The sequence below is a fragment of the Cyclopterus lumpus genome, chromosome 4 (genome assembly GCF_009769545.1).
Source record: "Cyclopterus lumpus isolate fCycLum1 chromosome 4, fCycLum1.pri, whole genome shotgun sequence".
Lineage (NCBI taxonomy): Eukaryota > Metazoa > Chordata > Actinopteri > Perciformes > Cyclopteridae > Cyclopterus > Cyclopterus lumpus.
The window spans coordinates 11,569,334-11,588,987 of record NC_046969.1 but is presented as its reverse complement, the minus strand read 5'-3'; the positions used below and the strand labels follow the sequence as shown (position 1 = coordinate 11,588,987).

Below are 19,654 nucleotides of genomic sequence, written 5' to 3'. Positions count from 1 at the left end.
TCATTTGTGGGTTGAAGCTCGCCTCGGCAGTAATTTACTGAGGTCTACTCCATCTCTGTGTCGGCTGGGGTGTGGGGGGCTTGACTGTGGTCCCTAGGAGCCTAACTCAGACTAATGTGCTCATAAATCAAAGCTCCTGGCACAGATTAGACTTGCTGGATTCTACAGTGTTCTTGTAGTAATGCCAGGTTTGCGGTTCACTCTGGTGAGCCAAATTACAGATGAGTAGAACCAAGCTTACTTTTGTTTGTCAACTTCCTTCCCCCATTTTCTCCTCCACCTATCTCTCTACCTTTAACACTGTTATATATTTTTTTATCTTTGTTCATTCATCTATCTCTCTTTCTTCTATTCTCTTGCAATCTCTCTGTCTTTCTATATTCCCTTTCCAGCATTGCGTTGCATTTTCTTTGCCAACCAATTTTCCCGTCTCCCTTTCCAGGACCAGTACCTGGATAAATTCTTTGCCTTGGTTCACGCCCTGGACGAGCACATTTTCCCAGTCAGGATAGGAGACATACGCATCATGGAGAACAACCTGGAGGCCGAGCTCAAGTCCAGCATTGCAGCGCTCAACTCCTCCCAGCTGGAGCCAGTGGTTCGATTCCTTCACCCTCTTCTCGACAAGTTGGTGTTGCTTGTAGTGCGGCCGCCACTAATTGCTGGGCAGATAGGTATGACATTTCTTTTCACTTCACTACAAAGCCAGTGATCGCACAGTGATCTGAGACCAACTTAGGGCTGATGGTAAATCTGCAAAGTAGTCGGAATTGGTAATGCTGATGAATTTAATGTGTATGTTTTATAGACAAGTATTCTGTGTGACATACAGTATACATATGACTGCTTTGGATGGTTAAAATTAAATGTATTTAAGTACTGTGAGGAAATTGTCTTCAATTGAATTAATAGGAATAAATATAAAGGAAAAATACAAAGAAAGAATTGCTACAAAATCATAGTTCAGCATATTCACTTGTACAGTTCTCACTGTATTCCCAGCACATGCTTCTTATGATTAACTTAAAGTTATGTATAAAAGAGCATTATGTTTCACACAGAAAATGAATACATGCAAAGGTCATGTTTACAAAAAAGAAACTTTTATATTTTAAAGGACTCCGAGACAGCCATCTAGATCATTACATTCCAGGAGTATTTGATTATATTATATTCATTGTGTATGTGTTATATGTATTTGACAATATTTTGGAGACATTAAAAGGGTCTAAATATTTATGCAAATATGTCCTGTGTGTTATGCTGTGTACACACACACACACATAAACAAACACACACATACACACACACACACACACACACATACACACATACTGTAACTTTATACGTAGCCGTGTATTTATCCATCTCTGCATTTTTGCACTTTGCTTCTGTGTGTTCAGTGAATCTGGGCCAGGCATCCTTCGAGGTCATGGCTTCCATAGTGAACCGGCTTCATAAGTACTTGGACACCAGCCAGGACATGCACGGCCGTAACGGCCTGCTGTCCTCTTACATCCACTATGTCTTCCGCTTGCCCAGCACTGACCCCAATAAGCCCTCTCAAGGTATTTTACTGTCAATAAAGTTAATCAACTCACATTTTTCTTCATTCTATACCGGTTTTTCTATTTCTCCTTTTTAAGTTAACTTCATCCAACCTCCAACTCACCTTCACTGGGTTTCTTATTACATCAACCCTACCTGCCATAATTTTTCTCCCTCTATTTCTTTTTATCTTTTTTTTTTTTTTCCTCCCACATCCATTTTGTCTTCTGCCTGCCCAACACAGACCCCAACTCATCTGTAACAGGTAGATATAGCCCACCACTGTACATCTTAATCTGTGCGCAATTATTCTCCCCTCTAAATTTAAAATAACGTAATTAATATTCCACTTTGGTGGAGCATTTGAGCTGTATAGATTATTTCCTGCAATCAGTCCTGTAATAACTAACTAACCACCCACTGCCAAGACTCTTTGGTTGCTTCATGGAACTATGACCACTTGTGAATGAATACTCTTATGACCTTTGTGTTCACCTCATGCAAGATGAAGGGTTGTGCTTAGCTTTGGATAAGGGTTGGTACAAATTCAAATGAGGCGCAATGACAGCAGAGTTAACATGCAATCATCATGTCAGTGGAACCACAATGAATTGGTGGAAGTAGTTTCCCCCCCATCACATCCCAATTGTTTCATTGTCCTTCCTCTGTGTGTTGGTCTAGGCCCGGGAGGGTTGGGAGGTTCAGTTCACTATGCTACAATGGCTCGCTCAGCTGTTCGACCAGCCAGCCTCAACCTTAACCGCTCCCGTAGCCTTAGCAACAGTAACCCTGACATCTCTGGTACGCCCACCTCTCCTGATGATGAGGTTCGCTCCATCATTGGCAGCAAGGTAAGGTCACCAAATAATGTCTTTGGTTATGCATACGCATAAGTTATTAATGTTTTTTGCCATATTTGGTTCACCCACACTGCATGCAGATGTCAGATATCAGGGTTAAATATGAAGTAGTCCAGCAGCCCTCATTGATGGGTCATGTATTTTAGACACGTGCATGTTAAGTGATTGTACTGACCTCTACTCTATAGTTCTTAGACCACATCAAGGCAGAGGCCTACCATGTGCACACACTGACACTGACTATTTTATCACATGTAAACTGTATAACCAATGCGTAAACATAAGATTGGACATCTTATCTCTCTAACCGCTGTAACAGCCATCTGACACACACACACACACACACACACACACACACACAAAGACAGTGCTCAGTCTATGCAGGTTTTGAAAGTCATAAAAGACGTTTAGTTTACAGAAAGCAGATGCTGTAAGGAAGATAAAATAGCACATTGTGTCAATTGTCGTTAACAATATCTTCACTCTTGACTGTTTTATCTTGCCTTGTTTTAATCTCTGATTGCCCTCGTTAAATGTGTTGGTTTTTTTCAACCCAAAGGTACCAGAGCAGTGAGTGAATGCAGCCCCTTGTTTGATGAATGTTCCCTTTGCTGCTAATACTTAACTAAACCTTTCTTTTCTTGCCTCTGAGGGAGGGGAAGTTATTTATTACACGGAGAAAGAAAGGGAGAGAGACAACCTGTGGTGCTTTGCTCATCTGTGGTGATGATTTGGATTTTAAATTTACTGACAGCTAACCGGTTTTGGGCCCTTGGCATCTACCAGCAGTCCTATCTTCTGAACCTCTTTAACCTGTCGTTATTCCTTCCCCCCTCCTTCCCCCGTGCTGCTTGCTTATTCCCTTGCTTCCCGCCTGCCTTGTGTCCTTTGACCTTGGCACGCCTAGGGCTTAGACCGCTCCAACTCGTGGGTGCACACCATGGGCTGTAAGAGTGCCCCCTGGGGATCCAGCCCTGGGTCTGCTCCAGAAACCATGCAGGTGGTTTTATGAATGACCCGTCCTCCACTTTGCCTCACTACAAAAAACAACTTGCCTTATTCACCTTGAAGGAATACTGTGATATTCAGAGTTTTGGTTTATTTTTGTACTTTGTCAGAGTTACTGAGGTGAGAGGTGTGCCATCCATATTATTGTTGTGTCGTCATGGTCACATCGTGAAGCTACTTCCGTAGGTTTGAAGTCACTCAACTATGATTGCCAACCGTCTATCTCTAAAAAAAATATTTCTAAACCATAAACAAAGTGACTAGTGTACTACTAAGACATAAAAGACCAAAACTTCAGAGTATTGCAGTATTCCGGTAAACTTAAAATCACGACTCTCCCATGATCCCATACATGGGAGTCACAGCCGCCTCCATGACCCTCTATCTCTCATGCTCGAGTCTCAGGTGTCATCCCTCTTCACTTATCATATCTAACACCTCCCTTTTTCTCAGTACTTGCATGAAAGACAGATAGCTAAATTGGCACTGAATTATTTTGATTTAGAGTTGTTCAAGCAGTAATTTCTTGGACAAAGTAGTCCATTGTTGCTAAACGCTAAATCAAGACGCACTGTGATCTTTTCATGTGTGTATATTTGGAGTTGTAGAGAAAAAGAGTACTGTTAAAAATAATCTTCTGCAGAGGACTATTTTTTATTAATTATATTTCCTCTGTTATTTCCTCTTCTCCTTTTTGCTTTTAACACAGTTATTCACTCCCTCTGCTTTAACTTCACAGTCTCCACTCTCACTCTCACTAATAAACACCACTGCATGACTTTCTACTTGCCCTACATAGCATTCATGTTGTCGCTGGAGCATGGCATATCTGTGAGTGTGTCTGTCTACATGAGTTTGTAAGCTTCACTTTCCATCGTCATGTGATGTTATGTCCTTTTAAGTTGTCCTGACATAATCCATTATTTAATAATTTAGTGATATAATAAAATCAAAGCTAGATTGCAACATTAAATGAATTGCAGCAACATTGACAGAGCACGTACACTATCAGCATGTAACCTGTGATGGAACATTGTGTTAGTCTACCTACCAAAGAATATACCTTTTTAATATTGTAATTCACCCTTTAGCCATTTTCCTTCTTTGAAGTATTGTATTCACCTGGATCGATGCAGAATGGCACATCATTCAGCAACGGCTGCAACATCAATGAAGAGAAAACTAAAATGGTTTTCTTTTCCTTGATGTTACAGCTGTCTTCACTTGATATTGTGGCCCTTTATGCAGCCATTTTGCACCCCTCCTTTTTAGGCACTCAAACAACCAATGTATCTGACTGTTTTATATTACGGGTACAACTCTTTTCAGTGTTGTGACCCTGTCCTGTGTCTTATTGTTTTTGTCTTCATGTGTGACAAGAGTGTGTAGTGTGCGTGGATGCGTGTGACTCAGTAGACACATCTTCCCCGCGTGCTGAAAAGGTGCGACCCCGCGCTCCTGTTGCTCCTGCACTAACCTTGTTGTCACCGTTCCATTCATTCCACCCATAGGCCATGGAGCGCAGTGGCAATCGCATGTCTTCGCACACTGAGAGCGCCAGTTTCTTGCAAACTTTAACAGGACGGTTGCCCACAAAAAAGGTAGAGCCACTGGCCCTGGGGGAGGAGCCAACCCCGCCCACCTCTGTATTCGCCTCCTCACCCGTCTTGTCTGTGGATGTGTGCCTCTGGATTGGTTGATGTTGTATTTGGTGGTTGTGAAGTCTGTTGAATGCCTCTTGTTCTGAATGTATCAATACGTTTTTCATGTGACATGAATGTTGGTTGTAGTCTGGCTAACTTAGTCTGGGAAGTCTCCTTTCATTGTGCACAATTCAATGGGTCATTGGGTGCATATGGGTTCTGTTTTCGTATAAGAGAGGCCAACGCAGTTTGCCTTCCAATCAGTTAACAACAACCCTACATATTGGGCCAGAAGTACAAAAATGTTGTTAGTTAGGAAGCTATCGGGATACAATCTGCTGCAAAGGTTTCTGATATTAAAGACGAAGTATCACTGAAAAAAGATTTCAGGTTATTTATGCGGAGCAATACTGACTACTTTAAAGACATAGAGATAATGTTTCTAGTAAAGGATAAGGATACAAATAGAGATAATGTTCATTAGATTAAAAATGTGGAAATGAATCGGCGCCTGTTGCTTCCTAATCTTTATGCTTTGTCAACATGATTAAGGAAGACTTGCCAGACTGCACACGACTTGGTGTGTTAGCCAGACTGTGTTAGCTGTTGGTTTTGCATAAAAGCACACACCTAAATAAATGCAAGTTACTCATGCATATTTCCTAAAAGAAATGAAGAATAAATTCTTCTCCCATGCAAAAAAACCTCTTTCTCAAGGATTGCTCATATTTCAACTTCACACTCAACACTGGGCTTTCTTCGGTCATCAGTAATTCAGCTGCCAGACATTCAGTAGTTGCGTCACACACCCAGGTCGTATAACACTGGTGAAATGCACTCTGATTCACTAGAAAATATATATTATGCTGTTTAGATAGATATGTTTAGATAAGAAACATGTTATGTTATGATTCTAACTAATTTTAACCTAAAATAACTTACAAGAGGCCCCCAAAGCACTTGATAAGTATGGAACTAAACTATTTACTACTTACTGTGTTATTCTACTTTTGAGAGAAACATTGTACTCTAATTGTACCACCATCATATTTTAATGGGAAGCGCCCCCTTCAACCGAGTTAAGTTCATTTAAGTACATTGTGCTGATAATGCCTCTCTTTCACTCTTCACTTGAAGTAAGAATTTGAAGGCCGGACTTCCTGTGCGGTATTAATAGTTTTAATATTAATAGTTAATAGTTGTACATGTAAATTGCACCAAATTGTGACAAAAATTGAGACACCTGTCGAGTGTGAAGTAGATCCGATGAGCAGTTCTCGAGATGTACAAAGAACGTACCGACAGACAGGCAGACAGATTCTTTACTTAATAGTTAGATTATCCGTAAATTACATCATGAAATACATTAATTTGCATGGTGACAAGAGTGCATCTTTCATCGTTTCACAAAAATGAAAGTTGTTGCACACGACTGTAAATGATATGCTTTTTATTTATTTCATACTTTTAATGAATCTTTATGTTTTGAGTTGGTAACCCTTACTGTAATATATATATATATGAAGGTTTTTCTTTCCTTTTAATCAAGTGTAATTGTCAGTGTGTCCCTCAATGTTCAGTGTTCAGGGTCTCACATCCTCTCTGTCTGGCTTTGTTGCCTCTTTCTCTCCATCGCCACTTATTTGTCTCTGTTTTCTACTGTCCTGTTCTCCTCAGCTCTTCCATGAAGAACTGGCCCTCCAGTGGGTGGTGAGCAGTGGGAGCGTCAGGGAGGGAGCTCTACAGCAGGCCTGGTTTTTCTTTGAACTCATGGTAGGAAACCACACTTGTACACCTAAAACAGCTCGGACTCGGATGGATGGATATGTCTCGTATAGTGCACAGTGTAGTACTTTTCACATGTCAATACTGATTGCCCTTTACCACAGGTTAAAAGCATTATCCACCACCTCTACTTCACTGACCGCTTAGAGTCACCCAGGAAGAACCGTTTCCCAGAACGCTTCATGGATGACATTACAGCGCTGGTCAGCACCATCTCTGGCGACATTGTGTCTCGCTTCCAGAAAGTGAGTAAACGCCAGGTGAACTGTTACCCATCAGCACGCGGTTGGAATGTCATGGGGGTATAGAGACTCGGGGGAATAGACATACAGATGAATCCCTTAAAAGACATTTTAAAACAGATTCTACTGTATTTGACAACTTTGTTTACACGTTATGTATGCTTCTGGCTTTCATAATGTGTTTATAATAACTTTGCCACCACAAGGGATCTTTTTGATCTGTTTGTTTCAATGACTTTTCACAGTAGAAAAGCATAAATCATGTTCAAACCGCCAACTCTGGAAACCTTTTAAGACGTGTTTCTTATCCAATCAGGACCTTGAGTTGGTGGAGAGACTAAACACTAGTCTGGCTTTCTTTCTCAACGACTTGCTGTCAGTCATGGACCGAGGCTTTGTCTTCACCCTCATCAGGGCATACTGGAAACAGGTAAATGGCTTATTTACATTTACAATTATCACATAAAGTTATTTTATTACTGTCTTTTTTTTTTATAAAGAAGAATAATTACAAGTGAAGAGAAAAGTATACCTGGATGGCTAAATAACAAAAAACAGATTGTCAGGTGCCAGATATTGTCCTGTTTATTTATATTCTGGTGCTGTGAAGCATACCTTTTGTGTTATTCAGTTTCAGATGTATATACTGAGCATATCCGGTTTCCTCACAGCACTAGGAATATATTAAGATCTAAATTGAGATGATATTTCAATTTTTCAGTTCTTTTCACACACACAATTTTGTATTTGTAGTATGTGCATGTATGTACGTATATGTAGTATTCTGTAAACAAAATGTAATTCATTTGTACGGTTTCCTCTCTCCAGGTGTCCACAAAGATTTATGCTCTGCAGAACCCAACCCTGGAGTCTTTGAGGCTTGATTTCTTGAGAATTGTATGCAGCCACGAACACTACGTCACCCTCAACCTGCCATGCAGTCTGCTGACCCCACCTGCATCACCTTCCCCCTCCGTGTCTTCAGCAACTTCACAGGTCAGACATAAAGTGATGTTGGGGAATTATAATACCTGCACGCCAATTGGCATGCACCCAGTGATACAGTCCTTAAAACAAATTGTGTAGAGATTTCCTGTGCCATGGGTACTGCTATACTAGCTGCAATTTCTTAACAACTGAACCATCAACAGTGGTGGGTGGGGCGAGGCTCGATCCAGAATTTCTCAGTAAAGAAGAAATAGACGATGGGCTTCTAGCTCCTTTTCAGAGTTTTGTATTACTATTTATTGGGGAAAACCACATTAAACAAAATTGGGAATCGTAGCTTTGACATACTGGGAACTTTAACAATTCTAAGCCTGTCCAATATAAAAACATTTGATTGTCTAGTCCGATCTTAACACCAAGACATGTTTCCTTCATTTAAAAAGTAATCATGTCACATATTAATGGTCTAGTGTGGATGTTCTGTGTTCTCCCACAGAGCTCTGGGTTCTCCACACATGTCCAGGACCAAAAGATAGCCAACATGTTTGAGCTGTCTGTCCCCTTCAGAGAGCAACATTATCTGGCCGGACTGGTACTGTCTGAACTGTCGGTGATACTGGACCCAGACAATGAAGGGTTAGTTTGCTTTTTGGATGCACTACACTTCTGAAGATCGTTTTACCAAGAAAAAGTTAATGTCTGAGCGAGTGCGAGTTGAAGGCTCATTTATTAATGGGTGTGTGTATCTTCCCATTTAACTGTCAAATATTGAAAAGGAAGGAAAGTGATATTTTCAGGTTATTGCCTATGTATCTGTTGGTGAGAGATAAGCCTGTTTGCATGCTGACATGCATTCAAGAGAGTGAGTTAAGGTTAAGTTTAATGTGGCTCTCTTGTTCTCTCACCCATTGTGCTTTTCACATTTTAAATTGAAAATACCATACATCCTTGTTCTTTTCTCCTTCTGTTTGACTGTAGAATGTTTAGCCTCCATAAGAAAGTGGTGAGTGTCGTTCATAACCTGCTGTCCAGCCATGACTCTGACCCACGCTACGCCGATCCTGAGGTCAAGGCCCGAGTCGCCATGCTTTACCTGCCTCTCATTGGCATCGTCATGGAAACACTAACACAGCTCCATGACTTCACAGGTAAAGATTAGGAGCTACGTTAAATCTACAGTAAACGTTTGTTGTTCAGTATTTAGTTTGGTATCTTTATCTTGTTTCACTCGCAACTTTTAAATGTCTGATGTTATATCCAACTGTTTGCTTCCTACCGGCCTGGGAGCAGCGCTCCTATCAGATCCCAGAGCAGCTGTGAATGAAGCATGCAGCATTGGGGCTCGAGGTTCTCTCTCTTGAGACATAATGTGACGAAATGCCAAATAACCTTAGCTATTCAAACAAATGTGATGGCAAAGTTACATTGTGACCTGCAATAGCACATCCTTTGGAACTCAAAAGGTTATCATTTTGACCTGCAAAGGATGTTGCACAATAATGTGCCTGATCTCCAACCTTAGTTCATCTCTGTTGCATTTATTTTGCTCTCCTTTAACCCACTCGTGAACTTGCCTACCCTAGACCTGGAGGTTGTATTTAAATGATTACATTATTGAAATAATTTTCCCCCCATCAATGTTCATGAACCCCACGCTTTTTGTATTTATTACATCCACATAACATTTTCACAAGAACTTCAGGACAAACTGTAATGCTCCAATTCATTTGTAAACTTTTTTATCTCTTGTTTTTATGTCACTAGAGTCCCATAACCAGTGGGGTCGGCCAGGTCCCCAGGGAGCAGCGATGGGCGGCAGTGGAGAGGAGGCAGAAGGAGAGGGTAACAGCCTGATCAGCCAGACTGTCGCTATGGCGATAGCAGGCACCTCCACCCCCACTCCAATGTCCCGACCAAGCAGCTTCTTGCTGAACTCGCAGGTTTGCCACAATAATCTGCAATTAATTAATGGAACAGTCCTGCGACTGGTCATTGTTACACAATCTGAAAGAAACACAAGGCCGTCATTTCTCATCATGCTAGTTGTAATCGTTTCGCTTTGTTCCTCCATGTCCTTTGCTCCTCATTGATTCCTGCTCGTCCATCTCTCCAGGCGAGTCGGCAGCACGGGAGCTTCTCGGCCGAGTCAAGTCGTAGTCTGCTTATCTGTCTGCTGTGGGTGTTGAAGAACGCTGATGAGCTGGTGTTACAGAAGTGGTTCACAGACCTGTCGGTGTCCCAGCTCAACCGCCTGCTAGATCTCCTCTACCTCTGCGTCTCCTGCTTTGAGTACAAGGTAACATCAACAGTGACTAGACAGACTGATACACCCTATATGGTTGTCAGGGGCACACAGAGGGCCGTTAGCTATGTTAAGTATGCTCGGCTATCATTCTATGTTCTTTTACTTTCACATCTTACATATAGGATGTATTTTAGGCTGGTTTCAGTTATGTTCACTTTAAAAAGGACCTTTTCTAAAGGATTATTAGTTAGCACTATCTTCCTGCATTTAGAACAAGCTTTTCTGCCATTACTATTTGTTGCTGCCTGAAGGTGGTGATAAAATAGTAAAAGCAGACAACTTGCTGCTCTCCATGCTTTAATCATCAATTTATTTCTGTGTTTCCCTTTCTGCTGTGCTACCCGCTTGCCGTTTGCTTTTCTGTGCTTGCACATTTGCTTTTATGCCTCAAACATGCTTTGCCTGCTGAGTGCTGTGGTGCAAATAACTTCCTCGCTGTGTTCTCTGTCCGTCCACTCATCCTCTGCCTCATGGATACAAGGCCCATGTTGTGTTCACCATGCAGGGGAAGAAGGCATTCGAACGGATGAACAGCCTGACCTTTAAGAAGTCCAAAGACATGAAGGCCAAGCTGGAGGAGGCCATACTGGGCAGCATCGGTGCCAGACAGGAGATGGTGCGACGCAGCCGCGGACAGCTAGGTAGGGAAACACATTTCAGCATGTGCACATGCACTCGCAAATCACCATGTTTAGGAAGCACACACAGATGCATACACACTCACAAAGTAAGGCTAAACCAATAAGTACGAAACAAGGAGGCGGTTGTGTCACTTAAAGACAAACACACAATGTACCCTGCTCTCCACTCACCACTTTATTTGTATTGTAGATCGAACTACAGACATTCAGCCAAAGTCGGTCACATTTCTCTGTGTACACACATAACCTGTTTTCACCACTAATAAAAAAAGTAAACAATCCTTCCCCACCATTTAGAGCGGAGTCCATCTGGCAGTGCTTTTGGCAGTCAGGAGAACCTTCGATGGAGGAAGGACATGACCCACTGGAGACAAAACAGTGAAAAGATGGACAAGTACGCTCCTTCTAATATTTAATCCACTACTCAAATTCTTACTTTATGTCAAAGAAAAACTTCAAAGATACTCCCAAGACACCAGAGCTGATTATTAACTAAACTGTGTTTTAAAAAAAAAAAATTGTTTTCTGAAGGCACACACACACACACACACAAAATAGAGTACACAAAAGAAGTATACAACATCCATACATGTTATGAAAATGCCCATCCCCACTTCAGCTGTGCTTTTCCCCTCAAGTATAATCTGTCATTTAGAAGCATACACTGAAATAAAAGATTTAAAATGATCATCCTTGTATCCTCTTTATCAGGATATTAATGCTACAGTCCATCTAGTAATATATACAAACCATCAACAAGCCAAATCTCTCTATCATGAGATTTGAGATCAATTCCATTTTTCACAAGTTTCCATATGTTTTTTCATTTTCCATACAGATTTCCATTGGAACAGAATCAGACTTATTTAAATATGATTACCAAAATAATGTTCATGTTTGCCCAGCAACTGCAGATATCTGTGCAGTCAAAAGCTACAGTTTTGTATCTTATGTCATTTATTTTGTCAAATGATGACAAAAGATACAATGCTTAGCTTTTTTTGGGGTTTGAAATTAGATCTTTGTTCTTGTAAATTCAGCTCCAGCCTTTTGTTTTTTCTTAATTTCCATTTGTTCTCTCACATTGCTGTGTGTTTATGTAGGAGTCACAGATCAATCAGGTATTGTATGGTCCACCTTTGCCGTGTGCTCTTTTGAATTCCCTTCTGCTTTAGTTCCTCATTTCTGGTGTATTCACATGCTTGTGGGCAGCTGGTTGCCATGGACACAGGATTAATTTGATGAGATTTCCTCCTGATTAACTTGGCTAAAAACATGTCTTGATTTCTTAATTAATTTGGTTTTGGGTGAACCACAGTAATTATTCTAGTCACTGATGCACCCATGTTGTGATACATTTTTTCTAAATTCTGACTCCCTAACTTCATACATGCACATGAATGCACCAACAGAGACCCCATGTTTCTGGTTCTGACCATTGAACCCCCCCTCCCATCCCATAATTCCCGCTGTCCTGGTAACAGTGTCTGTCTCAGGGTTGGTATTGGTTGCAGTGGGTCTTTTTGCTTTTTAACCAGTGTGCTTCTTGTTTGGGGGTTCTGACTCATGTGTCTCCCTGGTTGTTGCTGCAAACATAGCAACAGCTCTTGTTTGTCATAGATTCTTTGTTTAGTGAGATTCATAACTACTAAAAGCCAGTCCTGTTATAGTTTCATACTCAAACACGTACATATACAACATTTAGCCCTAGTGTTCTACCCATAGACCAGGAATGGATTACTAGGCTGTTCTTCTTTAATGTTGAAGCCTCCTTATATAAGTTGTAGGTTTGAACTAGCTGTCTACACGGTCAGCAGGCATAATGCTTAATTATTAATCATTAATCATTTCAATAGTTTGAGGTCTGTGTTTGAGGTTAAAAGATATCTTGCAGTGCAACATTTATTTAATTACAGATAGACACAATTTCTTTATCAACGTCGGGCTGTTGTTGTACGAAGATATCATATATATTATATACAGCACATACCTTTTTCCTCCACTCAGATTCCTACATTGTTCATGACTAATGTGGTGATTGGAAGCTTATGCAACTTTCAAGATTGAACATCATCAGCATCGCAATTTTGGAGTTGTTAATCGGTTTGTGATGGTATTTTCTGGTTTCTTGGTTGCAGGACCAGAGCTGAGTTGGAACATGAAGCACTCATTGATGGTAACCTTGCGACAGAGGCCAACGTTATTATTCTTGATACTTTGGAGATCATTGTACAGGTATGCAAGTGACCAGGACTTTCTTGATTTGCCCATGCAGAATACCATAACATAAACCCACACATGCTCCTATTACAATTGCATATGTTTCACTCTCCCTTCAGACGGTATCTGTGACAGAGTCCAAGGAGAGTGTCCTGGGTGGGGTGCTGAAGGTGTTGCTCCACAGCATGGCCTGCAACCAGAGCGCCCTCTACCTCCAGCATTGTTTTGCCACACAGAGGGCGCTGGTGTCGAAGGTATCTCTCCTTGACTTGTTATTCTTGCAATTTCTTCCAGGACTTAATACTTGTATTGCCTCAATTTGTGTATATTTCTCTCTGTTGTGTAGTTTCCTGAACTGCTGTTCGAGGAGGAAACGGAGCAGTGTGCTGACCTGTGTTTGCGATTGCTAAGGAGCTGCAGCAGCAGCATAAGTACCATCAGGGCCCACGCCAGCGCCTCCCTCTACCTCCTCATGAGGCAAAACTTTGAGATCGGCAACGTAAGTACTGAAAAATGTAAGAGTTGGACCTTAAAATGGCGTGTTGTCCGTTTCATAGCAACATTTGTTCATGAACCTGGGATGATGAGGTTAAAGACCTTTTGGAGCGTAGCTTTTCTACTATTTGTCAATAGTAAAGGTTGAACATACCATTGCCTGTAGCACAATTGCCTCAATAAATGACCTCTAATTGAATTTTAAATGTTGTCAGGTTGTTCATAATTATCTGCTATTATTACCTCCACCAAGAATGGTATGTTTACGGTTCGGTTTGTTTGGCAAAAGAATAACCCATAAAATGTAAGAGCGGGTCGGAATTATAATTATATAATAATAAGATAGGTCACGGCCTTAACAGAGGTCTGCGCTCTCAGATTGCTCTTCTAATGATTCAATTTGTTATTATGAGGAATTATTTTTACTTCTGGTTCGCCATTTATTAGCTATGTTCTCTATTGGTTTATTCCTTTATTTTTCATTCACTTTACATCCCCCAATTTAGTACAAAACCAAACATTGCAATCAGCCAATCTATTTAAGGCCCATTTACATGTGAGCGCATCATTTCCTTTCGTTATAGCACAGGCAGACTTTCAGACACCTTTCAAAGCCTTGACAACCTTTCTTCTCTTCGTGGTTGTGCTTTCAGAACTTTGCAAGAGTGAAGATGCAAGTGACCATGTCTCTTTCTTCGCTGGTGGGAACGTCTCAGAATTTTAACGAGGAGTTTTTGCGTCGCTCTCTGAAGACCATCCTTACCTATGGAGAGGAGGATCTGGAGCTGAGGGAGACTACGTTCCCAGACCAGGTACAGAGTTAGCCATCAAATGCTTTAGTTGTCTTCCATCTCAGTGTTCGAGCACTGTTGACTGACTGACTTGATGATTGATTTTACTTACTGAATTGACTGATTTTTACTTGTGTTCTCCACTGCACCTTGATTTCTGTGAGATAAAAGTTCGAGCTAGCAGTAACTCGAGGTCTTCATTCTTTTTTTTTCTCTTTTACTTTTCAGGTCCAGGACCTTGTGTTTAACCTGCACATGATCCTGTCCGACACAGTCAAGATGAAGGAGCACCAGGAAGATCCTGAGATGCTGATAGATCTCATGTACAGGTACAGAATACACACACACTCAAGCAAACGCCTTTCCATCACCTACAAATGCATTTCTGCACTGTGATCATTGTCACCAAGTTGTTTCTATGCATTCATGGGTGTGTGTCTCCAGGATTGCAAAGGGTTACCAGACGTCACCAGACCTGCGGCTGACGTGGCTTCAGAACATGGCTGGAAAACACTCGGAGAGGAACAACCATGCTGAGGCCGCTCAGTGTCTGGTGCACAGTGCTGCTCTGGTCGCAGAATACCTGAGCATGCTGGAGGACCGCAAGTATCTGCCTGTGGGCTGTGTTACCTTCCAGGTGAGGAGAGCACTGGCTACATGTAATGTGTGTTCACATGCCTGGCAATAGAAATGTCTGCTGATATGCGTGTGTGTGCCTCTATTGTTCTTGTATTTCTTCATGTGTACACGTACACGTGTGCTCCAGAATATTTCCTCCAACGTGCTGGAGGAATCTGCAGTCTCTGATGATGTGGTGTCGCCAGATGAGGAGGGCATTTGCTCTGGGAAATACTTCACCGAGATCGGCCTTGTGGGACTCCTGGAGCAGGCTGCTGCCTCTTTCTCCATGGTGAGAAGTGGAGGAGGATGGATGTTGATGCTGAGGATGTAGTCTGGGATTCTGAAGCAACCGGCTTTCTTTTTCTTTTACCAAACAAATGAACTAATGTCACTTTGAGTGATTGTATTTATTCATTCTAACTCTTCTCATCAGTAGACCTGTAAACAAAGAGTATTGTAAGTCTGTAGTCACAGGTGGCCCTAATTCTGGCTTTTTAAGTCAAATGAAAATCTATAAGTTTAAGCTGAGGTGTTGTATTTTTGAATGAGTGACTGTACTAACATACATACATACATAATAACATACATACATACTAACATACATACATACATGCATACATACTAACATACATACATACTTACATACATACTAACATACATACATACATACTTACATACTAACATACATAAATGCATACATACTAACATACATACATACATACATGCATACATACTAACATACTTACATACATACCAACATACATAATAACATACATACTTACATACATACTAACATACATACTAACATACATACATACATGCATACATACTAACATACATACTTACATACATACCAACATACATACATATTAACATACATACTAACATACATACATACTAACATACATACATAATAACATATATACTTACATACATACTAACATACATTCTTACATACATACATTCTTACATACTAACATACATGCATACATACATACTAACATACATACATACTAACATACATACATATTTACATACATACATACATACTTACATACATGCTAACATACATACATACTAACATACATACATACTAACATACATACATACATACTAACATACATACATATTTACATACATACATACATACTAACATACATACATACTTACATACAGGCTTACATACATACTAACATACATACATTTCCAGGGTGCCACACATGCATACTAACATACATACATACATACTAACATACATACATACATACATACATACTTACATACATACCAACATACATACATACATACTAACATACATACATACTAACATACATACTTACATACATACTTACATACATACTAACATACTTACATACATACTTACTTACATACATACATGCATACTAACATGCATACTAACATACATACATACTTACATACTAACATACATACATACATACTAACATACATACATACATACTAACATACATACTAACATACATACTTACATACATACTAACATACATACTAACATACATACTTACATACATACTAACATACATACATACTTACATACATACTAACATACATACATACATACATACTAACATACATACATACTTACATACATACATACATACATACATGCATACATACTACCACCATACATGCATACTAACATGCATACATACATACATACTAACATACATACATTCTTACATACTAACATACATGCATACATACATACTAACATACATACATTCTTACATACATACTAACATACATACATACTAACATACATACATACATGCATGCATACATACATACATACTAACATACATACTAACATACTTACATACATACATACATACTAACATACATACATTCTTACATACTAACATACATACATACTAACATACATACATTCTTACATACTAACATACATACATACATACTAACATACATACATAATAACATACACACATACTAACATACATACTTACATAGATACTAACATACATACATACTAACATACATGCATACATACATACTAACATACATACATTCTTACATACTAACATACATACATGCATGCATACATACATACATACTAACATACATACATACATATATACATACATACATACATACATACATACATACATACTAACATACATACATACTAACATACATACATACTAACATACTTACATACATACGTACATACATACTAACATACATACATACATACATACATACTAACATACTAACATACATACATACATACATACATACTAACATTTGTGTCGGTCTCCCTTCCAGGCAGGCATGTATGAGGCGGTAAACGAAGTGTACAAGGTACTGATTCCTGTCCATGAAGCCAACAGGGATGCAAAGAAGCTAGCCACCATTCATGGTAAACTACAGGAAGCCTTTGGCAAAATTGTGCATCAGGTAAACACACATACATACGCCACACACGTACACAAAGTAGATCTCCTCTGCCACACCAGAATCCAGCAGTTTGAAGTGTGAAGCTGAAACTGAATAAGAACTCAACAGGAACAACCCAAAACCTTACTGACACAGTCACATGAATGTTTTGCACAGGTGCACGTTCATCACCTAGTTGGTGCGTTTCTTCCAGCAGGATTCTATGATAGAGAAATGGGACAAAACCAAAGTCGAGCCACAAGGAGCAAAGTTTTTCATCTTCGTTCCCTCAGAACACGTCACGTTCTTTAAACAAATAAGGCAATGGCACCGCCAAACACAACTGGAAAACCAGTTGGAAATATAGTCATGTTGCCTAGCCTTCACACAAACACAGCTTTGCATGGATTTGTTATTTTGGCATTTTATTTCCAGTTTGTGTGTTTATTTAGATATACTCTGTGGAAGATTGTGCATGCTCGTAATGTAGGAAACAGGATGCATGAGGCGTGGGAAGAGACTTGTGGTTTTTTTTTCCTTAAAGGCCAGTTGTGTGACTCATAATCAGGATGTCAAGTTACGAGCAAGTTGTGGGTTACAGACACAATGAAACCATATCCTTATACAATGAATCAAGGATCATTTTCTGCCCGTCAGAGATCAGTCGTTCTCGTAACCTGGATTAGTTTCAAAGAGTCCAATCTTCTTGCTGTAACATCAAGTGTGTGTGCGAATGCCACACTGTTCTGTGCGGTCGTTTACGTGTCCTGTATTCTCTTTGTCACACAGAGTACTGGCTGGGAGGTAGGTGGCTAAACAAGTTCCTGCTTGGCCCTGCTCATGTTGTTTATCTTTTCGTGTTGTTGTTTTTGTTTACTCTCATCTCTTTATTTGCTAGCCGTGGGCATTCTGTTGCTCTCTTTGCTTCGTCACACACAGCCAACCTCATTAACATCTGCAGACAATGTCCCACCCCCCCCCCTCGCTGGGGACACCGGCAGCAACACCCTCGATTCCTTCTCTCCTCCCTCCTCTTCCTGTGCAAGAGAAGCGTGCTCTTACAACGTGACCGTGTTGGCAGGCTGTGCATGGGAGCCACACAGTGCCACTCGGTCTCAGTGAATGCATCACCTGCACAAATCCGCACTCTTCCTGCCTTCATCTTCTTGTCTGCCTGCTGGTGCGTCAGTCAGAACGCGCTCGCTGGCGGCTGCTGTCGCACTTTCACCTCCATCTCATCTTCAACCACAGGGCTCGATTTCAGTGCACTGTTTTCACGCGAAGGGTATCTGTTAGCTCCCCTGTTCTAGCCATTGGCCATTGTTTACACACGCCATTAAATGAGCCTTTTAAAACACAAGGTGTTGCAGACTTGCATTGGGTCGAAGCTGGGACCAAATTCCCGAGGCAGTCAGGTTTCAGGAACTCACAGTAATCTCAGGATTACTTGATTTATCCCTTTTTATTTTTTATTTGATTTAGTCTTATTCTTGCCCTTTCTTTTAATAGTTCAAACAAAATCGACCCCTGATATTGTTTCATCCATTCAGTTCTTTTGTTAACAGTATTAACCTCCTGAGTTCTCATGGTTTGTTGCATGAAGGAGCACTCGTGTTCCTTTTGGTAATGCACTGAGAGTGCATGTTGTGTTTCTGGCAGTTGTGGATCTGTTTTTTTCTCACTTTGTTTTTCTACTTTTTGTCATAACTGTCTGCATGTTCTGGATCCTCCGCAATGACTTTATGTTCTTTAAAAACAAATCAATAGAGATATTTATCTACTGTGTGTGTTCTCTGGAGGAAGCCAATCCTCATTAAAATGTGTTCTGTTTTCTCCTTTTTGATTTCCCTGGTTGCCGACCCTTCCTTCCCACTTTACTTAATTGTGTCTTGTGGTAAGTTCCTTAGTTTTCGGGGCCTTTAATGTTTTATGTTATTTTTGAACGAGCAGTTTGTACAAATACGGTATGATGGATTTATAAGATTTTGCCCCAGGTTTGCAGTTACCAAGAGGTTTTTTTTAAAAGATCTTTTACTGGAGTAACATGCCAACCTGTGCAACTTGTCCACAGCGTCTCCCTTTCTTATGTTGTACACACTCGTACACTCCCCACC

The 19,654-nt window shown here is 40.3% G+C and overlaps 1 protein-coding gene across 1 annotated transcript in view; it reads left to right on the top strand.

Annotated features, from left to right (window-relative positions):
* Positions 1-19,654, top strand: part of dock7 (dedicator of cytokinesis 7) — a 46,873-nt gene that overhangs the window by 23,517 nt on the left and 3,702 nt on the right. The window contains 24 exon segments of the mRNA XM_034530180.1: positions 443-674; positions 1,404-1,568; positions 2,230-2,399; positions 4,928-5,017; positions 6,737-6,832; positions 6,949-7,089; positions 7,403-7,516; positions 7,915-8,082; positions 8,531-8,670; positions 9,013-9,182; positions 9,799-9,974; positions 10,148-10,330; positions 10,821-10,980; positions 11,278-11,374; positions 12,084-12,101; positions 13,119-13,215; positions 13,320-13,454; positions 13,547-13,699; positions 14,349-14,507; positions 14,715-14,815; positions 14,931-15,123; positions 15,253-15,396; positions 17,430-17,561; positions 18,330-18,344. Of these exon segments, the coding sequence (XP_034386071.1) occupies positions 443-674; positions 1,404-1,568; positions 2,230-2,399; positions 4,928-5,017; positions 6,737-6,832; positions 6,949-7,089; positions 7,403-7,516; positions 7,915-8,082; positions 8,531-8,670; positions 9,013-9,182; positions 9,799-9,974; positions 10,148-10,330; positions 10,821-10,980; positions 11,278-11,374; positions 12,084-12,101; positions 13,119-13,215; positions 13,320-13,454; positions 13,547-13,699; positions 14,349-14,507; positions 14,715-14,815; positions 14,931-15,123; positions 15,253-15,396; positions 17,430-17,561; positions 18,330-18,344 (3,249 nt within the window).